Genomic DNA, 17,024 nt, shown 5'->3' with positions numbered 1-17,024 from the left:
TCAAACTGCTCAGGAACAGTTTGATGGTTAAGCTCGATTCTTGGAGGACCCACACCTCAACCTGGAGGACCCAAAGGATCAGAGATGGGATTGTGGGATCTGCTCTGTAGTCTTAAGTGCAACCTGTTAATATAGTGCTGTTCACCCACCACTTAAATAAAAAATGATGCCACCTGCGATTGATTCACTCATGGACAGTCCCCTGTCTAATTTAGTAAGGCGTGCCAATCAGCGTGTACCTGCACTTCCCATCTCTTTTTCCTGTTGGCTGGCTTGGAGGCCTGGGTTGTTCCTGTGGCGCTCTGTGACATTTATTCAGCTTGTTCCCCAGAGACGACCTGCAGTTGAATGTACTCTAACTCAAACCAGAGCCTGCAGTGATCTCACCGAAGCTGCAGAACAGAACAAGTGTACTGCAGAAATTGTGGATTTGTAGTTTATCTGGGAGATGAGAAACTGGATGTTATTTTTCTTTTTTGGTATAAAATATTTGGCAAATAAAATATGTCACTGTATTTGCATTTATTTAATAAGTCACTAGAGGCCGTGTGCTTTCATTGAGGACACCACAGTATATGTGCTTTGATTAATGGGTATTTTTATTATTCCTGCAGGTCTTAAAACTATAAACATGACTTTGTGTAAATGAGGCCCGTCGTGGTGACAGGCTGTAGTGTGTTTTTTAAAGTCAGTCCATGTGAAGTCTGCATGTGATGTTTTTATAAATTTTCATAATGCGTGTGAATAATGGGCTGTGAAGATTGAATCTGACTGTTAAACTGCTGTGTTTGGCCCTTTTTATTTAATTAGTTGTACAGTATCATGTTAATCGTGGTGGTTTAAATGCTCCCTGACATTTTGCAGGAGACATCTGTGCCAGTTTGTTTAGGTTGACAGCTGGCTTTGACTTCCCTCGCTGTCTGTAGAGCAGTGGTGTTTAACAGCACCTCTGTTAAACCATGATTGTCTGGAGGACCATATAAAAAGGCAGCCAGGCAGTGCAGCCTTTCCCAGTATCCCAGGGTGACGCACATCTCCAACCACAGCAAGACTGAAACCCTGTGGGTTGCCAGATTTTTATTTTTTTAATTTTTTCCTGTGCAGATTCCTCTGTATGACAATAAAATGTGTTTTTAAACCAGTTGAAACTGCAGAGAAGATTGAATTTCCCATTTTGCTCATGAGAAGATATGCAGGTGTGCCGGAGTGTGTCCAGCCAAGCCAAAACAATGAGTCATTCACAGTTTGAGTCCAGAGGTTACAGACGTGTGCACTGGGATCCTTTCCTCTCACGCGGCACCATGCAGAGAGTTCTCAGTGCTGTGAAGCTCCTTTCTGAGCCTAACAAAGGAGCAAACTGTCAGTGCTGCAGGCTCGACCCGTGCACTCTGCTTTGGTGGTGACATCTTTATCTGTGCTTGTGTCAAACCAAACTCTGTCACACTGGCTGCTAGTTGCCCTTCCCCACTTTCTGCAATCTGAAATAATGATTCATAGCAAACATGGGGGAATAAATACCTGTTGCATTTTGACACTACAACAGATTACTCACAGGCAAACAACTTGTTGGATGATGTCAATAACGGGAATTTAAAAGGATTTTCCCACATCCTGTTGGAACATTAACTCCCACCGGTGGAACTGATTGTGATCAGTCAGATCTCCTTCACACAAAGATGAAGGAGATCTGACTCAGTCACTCCAAAGTTACAGTAACTTTACCTGTATAGCATTTTGTAAAACCTAGAGTTGATACAAACACAGATTCAGGCATACATTCTTATATATAGTTTCATTCAGGCATTTAGTGTGACCCATATTCAAAAGGAAATGATTAAAGAAAAACCATTGATCCCAGGGCCAGAGAGGCTGACTACAGTAGTCTGTAAGCAGGAGCCATTTGTATGTACTTCCATTAAAATTGTAAAACACCTTCTAAATTTCACTGGAAGCCAGTGAAGGGAAACAAGCGTAGGGGTGATGTGGAATCACAGGCTACCTGGTTAGAGAGTGAGTTAGTAGTGTTTATTATCCCTTTGGAAATTCTCTGTATTCATTTCAGATAAATACAACCACAACAAAGATGACCTCAGAGACACAGTCGATGCTGTTGTTCCATAGCAACAGCAACATTGCTATCCTTTGCCCACCGCTCGTGACTCACAAAGCCAGGTCACATTGTTGTTGAGTTACCGCGTGAAGTTCTGTAAAAAATTCGACACAGTTATTTTAAATGGCATTGCAAGCATCACCTCGAGGGTGTGCGACCTGAGCTGGAATGTGGACACTTTGGATCGCAGAATTTAGTGGCCTTGCTGTGTCATCTGGAGCAGTTCGTGTGAAAAATAGCTCACAGTAATCTAGGAGAAGAAAATTACCTGTGTGTGTGTTCCAAGTTACAGGCTGATGGTAAAGGCTTGAATTCTGTTGTGTGTTGTGTGTTTTTTTTTTTTTTTTTTTTTTTTTTTTTTAGATAAAAGAAACCAGACTGGATGAGTTTACAGATGTAAGTTGAAATGTTTCCGAACAATAATACCGTCATTCTTAGCAGCTGATTTGACGTCGCAGGCGAGGGGGACCAATTTTGTAGCCGCCCTCCTTAATAAAGCTGTCGGGGCCAAACACAAATCATGCGACCCTCGGGCTGAAAAGACTGTTACTGTTATTTATCTTTTATTTGTTCTCAGCGCTTGTGCAATCATGTCTTGTATTTGGAGATGAGCTTTCATCCATTTTCAAGCAGAGAAACACTATTAATGTCAGCTGGAAGCAGAATAGATCGCAGTGACAAAATGACTCTGTTGACAGCATGGCTCTGGTGGTGATTTGTGTTTTTTGTGCCTGTATGGCTGCACCTCTCTCCCTCTTTGGGAGCTCCACCGTATGAACTGAATTATTTAGTCTGCACTCGCGGCGCAGCGGAGTGGTCCTGCTGTTTCCACAGTGATTAAACTGTTGCATCTCCCTAATTGGCCATTACATTTGTCATACAAAGGCGGCACTTACGTGCGCCTGCTGCCTTCATTTGCAGATTTTTAACTTCTTTTAAAAATATTTTACAAATATTTCACTTCCCTTTTCTCTTTCATCGTCTTCAGTCTTTATTTGTCTTAAAATGTCTCGATGCCTCCATCTGTCCTTTGTCACCCTCTGTCCATCTGAAAATAGAGGCATGACCAGAAAGAGCAGAGTGATACTCATCCTTTCTGACCTTCCTCTGTGTTGGCTTTGACCAAAAGACTCGGCACCATCACCACTGCTTTACCACTTCTGCACAGGCTCATCGACCAAATCCCTTTGATTATAATTCCCAAGACTTCTGTGCCGTCTTGCCTCTCCTAATCTCTTGTTGCATCAAAAGGACCCATCTCCCTCTGTAGTTTTAGCTTCATTAAAACTTCATGAAAACTTCTGGGTAATGATCGAATCTTAAAGTAGCAGCCAAGACCATCACGTTATGTTTTCTGCCTTTTACCACTAGAGGAGATGGACAGCTGCAGCTGGGCCTTGCTGCCATATCTCACTAATAGCATGTTTGGTTAACCCTTCAGACCTAATCTTAAAATTTAGGCGGAGACATAGTGTATAAATACACTATGAGTTCTAATTTAACCTGATGGGATAATGATTGTTGGGCAAGCAGCGGTTGGGTGGGGAGTGTGGACACCCAAGTTTGTGAATGTGATAACTCGGGAACAAGGCGATGTAGAAGTTTGAGATGGATACCATAGATGTATCTGTTAGTGTGTGTATGTTGATATTGTGATTCAGCATTGCACTCCTAACAGTTGTTCAGTTGTTATAGGTTAACCCTATTTTTTGTGTTTTCGCTCCTGCGGTGTTTTGTCAGTTTAAATGGATCTCCCTCCCCAGTGGGTTTGTTTATGCAGGTGTGAACACAGTAATTGCACTCAGGCGTGGACCAGATCAACCAGACTGAGACCAAACCCTTGATGCCAAGTGATTGCACATGATTTAACCTTCATCTGACCCAACTACCAGGTGCACTCTGCAAGTTTAAGCTAATCACCTTGCTCTAGCCACGTATCTCTTGCTTTCTGGGATATGTCTACTCTGATATGAGTGCAGTATATGTGCACAGTACACAACATGTAGCAAATAGGTGTAAAAGTAAGTGGGGGCTCGCGGCTTTAGAACAGAGCGGCTTCTTCCTGTTTTTACTTTTGCTGCTGCTGTCCCCAGACAGTAAGAGGACCGGACGTCCTCTCATGGTTAATAGTGACACATTTTGGTTTGCTTGGAGTAAAACATGGAGGGAAAAAGCTGTATGTTTATGAATGAATTTGGACAAGGATTATCTGGAATGGGATTCTTGTTCCCGGGTAGAGGAGACTGGAGCAGGAACTGGCAGAAGGATTAGTGTAACGTCTCCAGTTATTTTGAAGAGAGAGCTGAGTGTAAATGTGATGCTATTAATGTTCCTGGTTGATCTGATTTCCTTCCCCTCATGGCCATGAGCTGTGGGAAATGACCAAAAGAATAAGCATTACAGAGACAAGCAGCAAAGATGAGCTTCCTGTGAAACCATTAAGGAGGGGCTGAGAGTCGAGCCAATTCTTCTCCTCATCAGGTGCCTCGTGAGTGCCTTGTAGGTGAGGTGTTTTGGGCATGTCCACACTGGTGAGATTGGGAAAGCCTCAGGGTTTCACCAGAAGAGCTGGATGGTGCATTCTGGGAAAGAGATGTGTGGGCGTCTCTGCTTAGACTGCCAGTGCTGCAATCCGGACTGGGAATAAGCAGCAGAAGGTGGATGGATGGATAAATGGAAGATTATTCAACTTTTAGATATTAGACAAAGTAAAATAACAGAGGTGATGGAAAAGGTTGTAAGACGTGACAAAGACTCAGTCATGAATAATTCTTTCTGTGCTCCAGTTTTTGATATGCAGACTGGCTATAAAACTGAAATTCAGTGAAATAACCACAGATTTCAGGAGCTTGAAGTGTGAGCTGAACACAATCTGACATTGTCATACATTGCGAAATGCGTCAGAGATGCTCTTTGTGCAGAAATCTCATCACTTTAATGACCTGTTATCACAGTTGGTTACAGGAACATTTGATCCAGACATCACACACATTATGTTCTTCTCAGTTTACTGTGAGCTGTTGTGTTTTTTTTAGAGGTTTCTCACATCAGCAGTTGAGCGATGAAGCAGCAGTACATTTTTCCTGGTTCGCCTCTTCTTCTGCAGCTGGGAGTGTTGAAACTTGTCCGAGGCAGGAAGAGACTGAGGGGATGGCAGCAGGATTTGATTGGCAGAGTGAACTGTGTGATTATGGGCTGCATACGCCTCAGTGACTGATTGTCAGAGGCTCCTTTATTAAGGGTTATTACGAGTCTGTGATACTGTTGCTTTAACCTTTGTCATATCAAAATGTAAACATGTAAAGAAATGTGTGGATTCAACATGAACTGTGTGGGCGACTCTGTCAAACCTGTTTTATTTCCAAGGATAACTTTGTTTCAACTTTCAGTGCAGCAGGAAAATCGGGAAAAATGAGCTGTGTTTTTATGACAATCAATCAAAGAGTTCCTTGGTATGCATTTGGTGCATATGTCTGGTTTATGCCTATTGTAATGATTTAACTTCAGAGGAGGGACATTGAAATTAATGAATGAGTTAAAGTGTAACTATAAGTCACAATCTGATTTCCATTCCTGTGCTGAGATTTCAGTTTCCCAGTCTTTGTTCCTTATAATGTGAACGCTGCAGATGATGTAAACGTATGATAATGTACGTGATGTAAACGTCACACATGCCTAGACAACCACAGGCCACTGGAGACAGACTGCTTGGTGAGTGGTTGCTGGGTGAAATGTGTCGAAAAGAAGCTCTAAAAGTCTGCTTCGTTATTGCTTTGGTTGCAGGCAGATTGCACGAAAGACGCATACTGAAAATGGAGACTGTTCTCCGTAAAAGTAAAAGTCGTGTCTTACTGGTGCAACTTTTACTTTGAAGGCAAACGGTCTCTGCTGTCAGTATGCGTCACACTGTTCAGTTTCACATCAAGTTCAGTGAGTAGTTGATGTGAGTTTGCTGCAGTCAGTCATAGTTTCCAGGAAAGCTACAAACTCTGCAACCTGCTTGCAACCAAAGCCATTGTAAGGAGGAGGTTCTTAGAGCAGTGCAGTATACGTCTTCGTGACCAGTTTTACCTAGTGACTCCCAGTAACCTCCAGCATCAACTCGCTATTTTGCTGGGCAATACACATTTTTACCTTGCAGCCACAGGTTACTATCGAAGAGTTTGTATTCCCCGATCACTGGCTGGTCTCTAGACCTCTGTGACTGAGAGCTACATATAAAGAAAACACACTGGCAGCTAATTATACTTATATCCTTTGGACAGAACCAGCTGTGTTTGCAGCACATGACCATCTGACCCAGAAAGGCACGAAAATGTAGCACCCTGCTTTATTTATCCGCTCCATCCTTTGAAGAAGATTGCTTAATTAGACCATCGTGCTCACTGATAAGCACAGGCTCTACCTGTCCTGTCCCCCTCCTCTCAGCTAACAGCAGCTCTCCATCACCTGCTCTCTCAGGCTTATTTACAGGCAGTGTCACCCATGAGCAGCTCTCACTGACCGGCCGAGAAGCCTTTGAAGTTTGCTCTAATCAGCACCGCAGCTGCACAGAGGCTGCTGCTGGTGGGGGTGTTAGTTGTGCTAATGCAAATGTGACCAATATGAAAATGGATTATTATTGCATATGAAGTAGTACTCTGGGTGTATGCACCAGGCTAAAAATAGCTCCAGTTCCAGAGTTGCTCATTTGAACCGCTATCGTGCCAGCTTTTGAAGAAAGCTGTTGTTTCGTTCTCATTTGTCTCATCTGCTGAACTTGAAGTCTCGGCTTGTTATCTGTGCAGTCTTGTCTTACGATTGCCTTCCCAGATCCTCCCTCGATAAGGGATTCCTGAGTCCCTGCAGTCAGGGTGAACTGCTGGTCACGCGTGGCTCAGCGGCTCGCCTTTCAGAGCCTGTGCGTGTTCTGTGATTGGCATCTCTCCTCATCCTTGAATCACTCGGAGCATTTACTGATCATGTCTGACAGTTTGTTGAAATTCATTGGAGCAGACCTGTCAGCGGCGTGACTTTTGTGTAAACACTGAATGTCTCTCAGCTGAAGCTTCGCTGTCTCTTCTACATACACCAGCAGGCATCCAAGGTTAGAGATGTTATGACCGTGCAGGTTAAGCCTGTGTTTCTATCCATTACAGAAAAGGTGAGATGAGGTAAGAAAAAGAAGAGTGATAAGGAGAAGTAAGGTGAGGCAAAGAAAGAAAAGGAATGGAGAGGGAATGTAAGGAAATGAAAGGTGAGCCAAAGCAAGGAGTGAAAAAGACGAGGAGAGGTAGGGAAAGGCGAGGGGGGGGAAGTTAAACATAAAACAGTATGGAGCGGAATAATTTAAAACTTAAATAAAACACAATGAAAAGTAAAATTTAAACAAAATATTAAACGATGATTCACTTTAGTTATATAAAAGCAGAATATAGCACAGCAAAGTGGCTTTATAATGCAGTATAAAAAGCTTACTGTGGGTAGTAAAAGAAAAACGAACCAAAAACAAGCACAGCAGATATGAGATGAGATTACAGCGTCTCAGATTAACAGTGAAATAAACTGTATTAACATGAGAGAACAGATGGATGCTGCGTTTGTGTGCAAACATCTCGAGCGACTCCTTGTAACTTGGTTTCAGTGATGAATAGCAGCTAGTGATTCTCCACCACAGATTCTATTATAGTGAGTGTTTTTCTTATCCAGGCACTAATGTAACTGCAGGATCAGCTCAGCAGGAGAGCTTCATCTGCCCCCCCCACTCAGGAGCTCAAAGAGCTCGACCTTGGAGTGGGGCGTTCACTGTCAGACTCGCCCATTACTTAAGTGTCGGTTTGGTTGGAGCTGCTTTTAGACCATTAAAAACCATTCTCCATAACCACTCGCACTGGGTTGGTTTGGCTGGAGAACAAAGGAATATTATAGGCTAGCAGCTGTTTCCAAATGGTTTATGTTCCCTAAATTATATGGTGTCTTAAATTGCTGTTTACAGTAACTGTGTTCAAAAAGCTTTGGAAAACTGAAATAGTTTTTTGCACATCAATGGTCTCCTTTTATATTTGTTCAGCAGTTTTTAAATTAAGTACTTATTTACATTTACAAAATGGGAACTAGTTAAAATGTTCCTCAGAAAAGGCATAACATTGTTTCGTGCTGTGCCATTAACTACATTTTTATATCAGTTACCGTTTTTGCTCCATGATATAATGAAAACAAAATCAATACGATTTTTTTATTTTTATTTTTTAATAAAATCAGTTGAACCCCTGTCCTGTACAGCTACGTGTTTTCGGTTTAAAAAGCCCAGTCTCACTCTCTGTTTAGTTCGGCTCGAGCCAACATGGTGTAAAAGTGAGCCACTGGTCAACAAGGGAAGAACTCACAGCATTTTCATAGTTAATGGTATCCGTCCACGGCTGGCTTCATCCCTCGGTGTCTCGCTGCGGCTGCCAAGTCCCCCGCAGCCTGGGCTTTTCTTTGTCGCCATCTGCACCCACAGCCTGTGGTGGAGGCTCAGGCACGCAGGGACGGGCGGTTGCCCTTGTGAAATGGGCTTTATGATCAAAGCCCCATCAGCTGGTCTCGACCTAACTGGCAGTTTACGCTCGCCACTGACACCCTTGCCAAGGGAGCCGTGCGCCAAAACTAATGTCACTGGTGTCGTGCATGCGTGGGTTGGTCTTTACTGGCATTTCAAAGATAAATCAGCGCCGGAGCTCAGAGGGAAATTTGGAAATGACCTTCTGTAGAAACTTTGAATAATTCTTTGCAATCACTTTGTTTCCTGTTTTGACTTCCTCACTTCCTATATCAGCACTGATGCAGGGACCTTTGGGTTGCATAAGCTACTGCTCAGGACTAGACTGCAGCTTGCTTTAAACACCAGTATCAGTGTTAATGGATTGGTGTGATTTTATTTATTTATTTTGATCAATGGGGTCAAAGAAACCCCTCACATTAAACATTCTAAATGATTGGAATCACAATATTTTGTACAGTGCTATCTGCCTTCTTGGCGACCATCATCCTATCGGCTTTTGGTGTGTCAGTTTTATGGAATGGAAGTGTTTAAAGCAAGTATGACGTAAAGTTTAAATCTTGTTATTGTTTATAACAGTGTTATATCCCATACTGGTATTTTCAGCATCGGTGTGGCCCAGAATCTTTTAAATGCTGCATGTCTAATAAGATGTTTGCTGCTCATTTGGGACTTTCGAGCGTGACAGTGTACGTAACGATTAGTCTGCATGTAGACAAGCAGTCTGTGTTACTGTATTTAACACCACCAATCCCTTTTCTTCATTTAATTAAACTTGGTGTAAAAAATGGCTGAATTGTATATTTTTATTTTCAGTCTGGGTGAAATTCCTTTTAGAGAAGACCAATACCAGTAGGAGAAACGTTAGGTTAACAAACGTTACATTTGAAGTAGGGCTGAACGATATATCGCATTTGCGATAATATCGCGACATGATCAAGTGCAATTTTCTAACCGCAAAGGCTGCGATTATACTCTGGACATGTCCAAATTCATGGGCTGCATCCTCCTGAGGCCGCATTTGTAGACCGATTACGTCACAGCGACGTGCCGAAGGCTGTCCAAATTACTACCATATCCCAGAATTCATAGCGCGGCCCAGCCAAACTCCAGTTTCCAGCAATGGCGGCCGCTACTAAGTTTTAAAATTACTCATACTAATCTTTCTGGGTCACAAAATAAACTTTTAACATATTTTCAGGCGAGAAAGTAGTTGTGTAAACATCAAATATCTGCTCGGTTTATCAAGATATCCCATATTTGCAAAAGTGCTTCGACGTTTTCAGAGGCGTCTGCTACCCACCAGCTCGACAGCTAGCCGGGAGCTCGAGGGTTACTGATGCGGCCGAGAACGGCACAACTCCCGGCACATCATTTTCAGATCACCGCGGAGTTTCGCTGCTCGGGTTAAACGTAATATATAAGTCACTTAGACAACCTAAAAATTTTATTGTTGGGCTTTTTTCAGTGTTTTGTTTGTTCGTGAGTAAATCGGTTTGGCTGAGATTAAAGTTATTAGATTAGATAAAATAAAACTTTATTAATCCCCCGGGTGGGTTCCCCCTTGGTTTTCACACAGCTGACTAAACGTCAAACAGAAAACTTATTAAACAGAAGTATGAGACAGTCGAGAATTTACACCAGTGTCTGGTTATATTTTAGATAGCAAGAAGCAGACGGCCGAGTTTATTAAACTCCACCGAGACAGCGGTGACGCTAATCAGAACTAGACCGTCCAATTTCACGCCTTTAAATTTTAAAGGCGTGTTTGTGTGTGTGTTTATACAATTGCTATTATGTTTGCACTTTATGTGTAATGTTACTGACTGCAGAGATCAGTAAGATGTGTGTATTTTTTATTTATTAGTTTTATTTATTTAATATTATTTTTTAATTGAATGACTGTCTAGTAGTTCACAGATGTCGAAAAACTGAGTGTGGTAAAGCCACTGATTTTGTTTATGTATATTTCTGCAATCTGCACATTGTACTGACTTTCATTTTAATGTTTACACCAGGGTTCCTTGCCAGCACTTTATGCTCAGATGTTTGTAAGCTATTGTGTATGTTCAAATATACTGTTGTGATTGAAGAAGTTAAATAAAAATGTCAGTCATCAATTCATGCATCACCTCATGTCATCATAACAGAGGTCTGTCTTCCAGGAAAGAACAGTTTAAAATTAATGTAATATAGTATTGGCCATACTATATGATGTATTGCTTGTCTTTGTTTAATAATACAGAAGACAAAGACCTTAAAAAATAATCGCATATTGGGGCAAAAAATCGCAATTAGATTATTTTCCATAATCGTTCAGCCCTAATTTGAAGCCCTTAGAAAGGCCTAAACTCTTCCCACTTACACCTGTTTGCACATCTTGGACAGAAACACTGTGGCACTGACAGCCGATCACGTCGAAGACCCTGGGTTAGTGCTGTCGTTGATAATGTTTTCCGATGGACCTTTTGAAGGGGGAAATGGATTCCCTCTGCCCCTCACTCAATCACACCACACAGAGGCAAGCCCTAAACCTTTTACAAGCTTCAAGGAGAGCTCGGCTTGTTTGTTGTTGGAGCGAATGGCTGAACAGTGACAGCAGTTGTTTACTTGTGTGAACTTCCACTCAGAAACTTTTTTCCTGCTGTTTATGCAGCTGGTTTCTAATTTACTCAGTTTTGCTCTGCTTTGTTGGGTATCTAATGCGATGTGCTGGCATAAGTTGAACATAGGTGTCGGGGATTTGGCACTACTTGACCAGATGCAGAAGCTTTATTCATAATGGCACAATAAGACGAAAACAAATTCGCCCTGAGCCGTCTTTTATGAATAGCTTCACTGTCAGGAGTTGGCAGAATTATAAATGAAATGTGGCAAACAGGAAAGAGCGACTAGTTTTTCCTCTTGAATCTGCAAGAGATGTATGATCTACACAGCACTGCTCATGTTGTTTTCCCCTTAAATGTAGGTGTTTTTGTAATCAGTGTTTTTAACAGAATAAAGGTTGATGATGGGAAAGAACGGGATAACTGTGAAACTGAGGCTGTGCTTAATTGTGTGTATAATTGTGTGTATTTACTGATATTGAAACGGATTTGAAGTGCGAAAGCAGAGAACAGATGCAGTGAAGAGTAATTAAAAAAACTGCCGTTATGCTTTGCTAATGTGTGATTCATGCAAATTAAACAAACTAAAGTCTTTGGCTGTCAGTACTGCAGCTCCACATTTCCTCTACACACTTCCAGCTTCATGATAAAGCTCTTTTCCTTTGAAAGGTACTTTATCACCATTGTTTCATTGTCTGAAGTTTCCCTTTTCTCCCGTGTACCAAACAACAGGAGATTTGCTGATGGAGTCATTTTTACTGATGGAAATACTCCATGTAGTTGGGGTGACAGCAGTGACGTCTGGGTAAAGCCTTTGTGGCACCTTATGAAGCACATAGATTTTGTTTTTTGTTTTTTTAACTAGAGGTCATTATAGTTCACCAAAACAAAGTATGAAAAACAGTTCAGTTAACAAAGCTTGTCTTTAGCTTTAGTCCTCCTCGTGTTGGTCACATGCGCCATCACAGACAGCTTATGGAGGCATGGATGCACATGTTTCTCGAGGCTTGGGGACGTTTGCATGACTCAACGGCTGTTTTTGTTGTCGTGTCTAATCTGAACTGCTCAGGTTTTGTCCCTGACACACACTGAATCAGATAAAACTAAAAGAAACACTGAAACTAGTATCAGTGAGGCCAAAACCACCTTTTCTTTATGAATGGAAAAATGTTTATTGCATGATTAAAAAGAAACTACAGCTGCTTCTTCTTTGATTACTGATGAAGTATAAAGAGATGCAAAAAATGGATGTATAATTTTATGATATAAAGTTATGCATTCATCCTTGTGGGTTCCCCACATCCCCCTCAGAATTAGCAGAATATTTTGTGCTTTTAATCTACTGTTAATTTCATGCAATTTGAATGTGAGGCCACAGATGAGGACATCCCGTCTTATGCAAAAAGAAAACTGTTGCAATCTGAGGCAGTGAAGCAACAGTTGCGAACCTCTTCTGCTGGTCTTACAAGATCACACAGCTACGTTATATTAGTGTTAAAATGTGACGATACTGAAAAGCACAGAAGAACTCATAGGTAGAACATGAGTCTGCTATCTGAATGTTGGTGAACAGCAAACCTTTTCTTTTATTATGACTAGCCGCATATACCACATGGTGGTAACGCCACTGAAAGTTTGCCCGAAGTGGTTTTTTTTTTAAATCAGGAAACAGCTCTAACATGGAGGGCACCAGTGCTTGTTTCTGTTCCTCTACAACATAGACATGAAATTGTGCAGTTTTGCTGCTGAGTAAATTGGCCTTGAGGGCCCTTAAATCAAAAACTATTCTTAGTATTAAGGTTTTGTTTATTAGTAAACAAATCAGTTGATCCGTGAGGGTCAGGTTGAAGGCCTTGCTTTTCCTGTTACTCACCTAAGTTGAGCTCACTTTAATGTAGCAAGTGTAATATACTCCATACAAGAGCATAATCTTACCATTGTGAAAGGAGGGTGTACAGACCCATGATAAGGACACGTTCTGCCAGCCTGCAAGCTGTGGTGACATGTCTGACGGGGGGATTTGCAGCCTGCCGTGCAAACGGCTAGTAATGGTGGTGAGCAGAAGTGTCAATGGTGTGTGTCTCATGTTGCAGAGCTGCCGGAGAACTGGACGGACACGAGAGAGACCCTACTGGAGGGCATGTCGTTCCAGCTCAAGTATCTGGGGGTCACGATGGTCGAGCAGCCCAAAGGAGAGGAGCTCTCAGCAGCAGCTGTCAAGAGGATAGTGGCAACGGTGAGACACGCACGCACGAGTAGTTTAAAATCTCTTTTTAATGTTCAGAAAACGGTTCCAAGAAAATGAGTTTCTCTCGAGCATACGTGACGTTTTCTTCATCATCACCTCTGCCGCTTAAATATTTTAGTCATTCAGAAGCGTGCTCCGTTATGACCTGACCTCGCCGACACCTCGGTGAAAAGTGACTGGTTGGCTGCTTCCCTGAGGCCCAGGTTGATATTTAGAGGAGGATGCAATTAGTATGTGGACACTGTGTGACTCAGTCAGCTTTATCATGGTGGAGAGCTTAATGTTATTGGATCTGGCAGCTCAGTGGATAATGAAGTTAGCGGTGGCAGAATAGTGGGACACGGTGAATGAAGTCACAGCCTCTGATTGGGTCTAATCTGCTGCCTGCCCTTAATGCCCCCCTGCAGAGGATGCTTACTCCTGAATGGGAATTGAGTGATTTTAAGCAATAGACTTGATAAAGTAAATAATCTTTATCGCACAGGTTTGTGTGACAGTGCTTTTGTCTAACGATAGACACCACATAGATTGTATACGATACCCTGAATTATTTGCTGTCACATAGGCGCTCTAACCACGAGAGGTGCTCATATTAAACATGGCTGAAGTATTACATGACAGGCCTTTGTACAAGTAATCCTGAGAGCCACAAGTTCAGGCTTTAGACTCTTCTAAGCGCACAGTTTCAGGTGCTTTTTCTAAACTTGATGATGTCCCTGAGATGGACACAGAAGCTCCGCCCACCTGCCATTCAAACCTTGTGTGTGCAATGGGCAGCCAATTAGATGCAAGTATGTTTAAAGGTGGAAGAGCTAAAATAGTGTGTTTTCATCAAGCCTTGGTAAATGATAAAGAAGGATTGTTTTGAGCAGCGCATCATGCGAAGCTACTTTGATAAATCCAGGAATGAAAATGTGGAGCTGGAAATGAACTCCGTGCCCAGTTAGGCCCAGTTAGGCCCAGGTTAAAATGATCTTCACATTACTACACTAAAGTGAAACGGAGGGAAGGTTTAAAGCATTTCTACATCTCAACCTCAGAGTAATTTTAAACTTGAGGATATAAAACACATTTTTTTCTTTTTAGCTAAAATATTCTTTTTATGAATAAAACTGCTACGAGAGATACAAGTTATCATTTAATAGGTTGGTTGTTCCAGCCCACTCCAGATAGAGTGGGTCTAACATGCCACTTTAATGTTTTATGTAGTTTTTATTTTTAACCATGCTGAATGAAGATTAGCACCTGAGGTTTTAGCCTCTTTTTCCTTCTGTTAGCTAACTCTCTCTCCCTCTTTTTGTTTTTGTGGCCTCCACCCTTTCTCTTTCCACCCTTTCCTCTCTCTACATGTTCCTTTCTCCAGGCCAAAGCCAGTGGAAAAAAGCTCCAGAAAGTCTCGTTAACGGTCTCCCCTCGTGGAATCATCCTGCGTGACAGTGCCTCAAACCAGCTGATAGAAAACGTCTCCATATACAGGTCAGTCTGCCTCTTTCACCTCCTCAGGCAAACATTGTGTGCCGCTGACCTGACCAGGTTGTCTGGATTTGTGAAATAGTTTCACCCTAAGCTTGTCTTTATCATTCACAATAAAGCAAAAGTTGTTATCCGCCTCTTGCTGTCATTTATCACTGGATAGATGTGTGTTAGGAGGTGTGGCGCTCCCAAGGCGGTGGGAGAGGCAGGGAGGGTAGGAGTCTATCAGCGCTGTTTCTAATCAGTCTCGGTGCTCTCGGGAGCTGTGTGTCTGAGCTTTTACCTCAGATGTGTCTTACACACACTTGTCTTAAGAGCTCACTTGCCTGCCAGAGCTTGCATATGCTGGCCCCGAGCTGGATTCACTTTTCTCAAATTCCACTTATATGAGTTGACAAATCAAGGAGAGTTGGGACTTTCCAGCGTTTTTCCCAGCACGAATGTGGGCTGTGTACACTAATTTCTTTTCAAAGCTGGCAGATTGAGGACAACATTTAAATTATTGACCGTTTTCTCAAGGTATCATGGAGCCATGTGATGGACAAGTCGTGTTTCTGCCTGTATTTGAGAGGAAAGTCTCCCCACCTGCTCAATTTTGCATCGCTTATCACTGAACAACTGTCGCCTAGCTGTGCAAGATGGAGCTAATTTTCCAGCATGCACCATTTATCTATATTAAAAATCTCGTCTCTCCATCTCCAGGCTGTTTTTCTTTTTCTTTTTTTTGGGGGGACTAAACTTGGCTAACATTTTCACTGTTGTGCAAAGGGAGGGTGAGGCAGAATGACAGATGTCACAGGGTTGGGTGGAGATAAAACTCAGCTGATTAATTGTGTTGCTGGAAGCTGTAAGTGTATCCAAACACATTAAGATCAATTCTTCATTTGCTCTGTAAGAATTTCTTTTATTTGCATCATTTTTTTGTGAGCAATGTTTTTTTTTGTTTTTGTTTTTTTTAACCAAGGACGTTCTGGAGGAAGTGAGCGAAATGGGCTTCAGAAAATTATGCAGGGATCTACAGTTTTAGCCCCGAGCTCCATATTTGTTCAAATTAAAATGATGCAGGAAGAGCTGACAGCATGTCCTGTTATCACTGGATTAACTGGATACTGAAGAAAACCTGAAAGTTGTGATTTCTGAGCTGATTTTCAGATTTGGGGAGATGCAGGAGTAGACACTCCTATTCCCGTGGGCTGTGTGGGTGTTGTTAAAGCTGGTGATAGGAGAGCCAAATAACAGGGTGGAGCTAGAACAGCTAACTTCTTTTGTTTCATATCTTTCCCTCGCTATTTAACTAATAGACTCCATATAAAACAGAGCTTCCAGGTCTGAAAAGTGAAATCAGGCCCAAAAATGCAGCATAAACCTTTATGTCCACAAAACAACCCTCCTTACTCCATTAAAGCTAGTTTAAGTAGCCGGGATTCGACCTCCAAGGCGTCCGCCTTCAACTGCCACAAAGCACTTCACATCTGCAGCTCCACCCGCAGGTGGTGTGCTACAGGAAAATGAGTTCATGTGGCTCGTTTTCACTGAGCCTGGAGGTTGAGGTGTCTCTGGTGCAGGCCAGGTTTCTGGACCTACTAGTTGTCGTCTCTATAGCGTGCTCGTGAGTCAAGCTTGGTGCTGCTCTTCGCTCACGACTGATTTGCTATAGCTCCTGGCATCTCTCGGGCACCCAAATCCCTCCACCACCAGGTCCATGGAGTGGTTGCTACTGTTTTGTTTTAAAAGGACCTAAGACAAGTCACGGGCATGTCCCAGCTCCAGCTGTAACTGCAGTATCCAGGTGGATGAGTTCAACCTTATTTGAGATGTTAAGAAGAGGCCATAAAGAAGTTGGGTTGCAGGCTGTAAGCGATCTTACTTGTTAAAATGTCCACGTGAACTCAAGTGGATATCAGAGGAAGCTGACACGTCCGTGTTGGCGTCATTGTTCAGCACCAACCCTCTACTCCAGAAAAACGCTGCGTTAATTATGAACTTGCTTATTTGAAGAAATAAATAGTTTATAGTAATTAAAAAGCTGTACCGGGCGAGTCCAGCTGTGACCTCAGCATAGAGCTC

At 42.3% G+C, this 17,024-nt stretch overlaps 1 protein-coding gene across 2 annotated transcripts in view; it reads left to right on the top strand.

Annotated features, from left to right (window-relative positions):
* The window catches only part of ldlrap1b (low density lipoprotein receptor adaptor protein 1b), a 47,249-nt gene that overhangs the window by 10,987 nt on the left and 19,238 nt on the right, over positions 1–17,024 (top strand). For both annotated transcript variants that reach the window (XM_082517174.1, XM_082517173.1), the window contains exons 2-3: positions 13,330–13,472; positions 14,848–14,960. In XM_082517174.1, the coding sequence (XP_082373300.1) occupies positions 13,330–13,472; positions 14,848–14,960 (256 nt within the window). The remainder of the gene's footprint in view (positions 1–13,329; positions 13,473–14,847; positions 14,961–17,024) is intronic.

This window comes from Aulonocara stuartgranti (genome assembly GCF_965226115.1).
Source record: "Aulonocara stuartgranti genome assembly, chromosome: 19".
NCBI lineage: Eukaryota > Metazoa > Chordata > Actinopteri > Cichliformes > Cichlidae > Aulonocara > Aulonocara stuartgranti.
The sequence above is the reverse complement of the archived record's forward strand: the minus strand, read 5'-3'. Positions and strand labels throughout refer to the sequence as shown.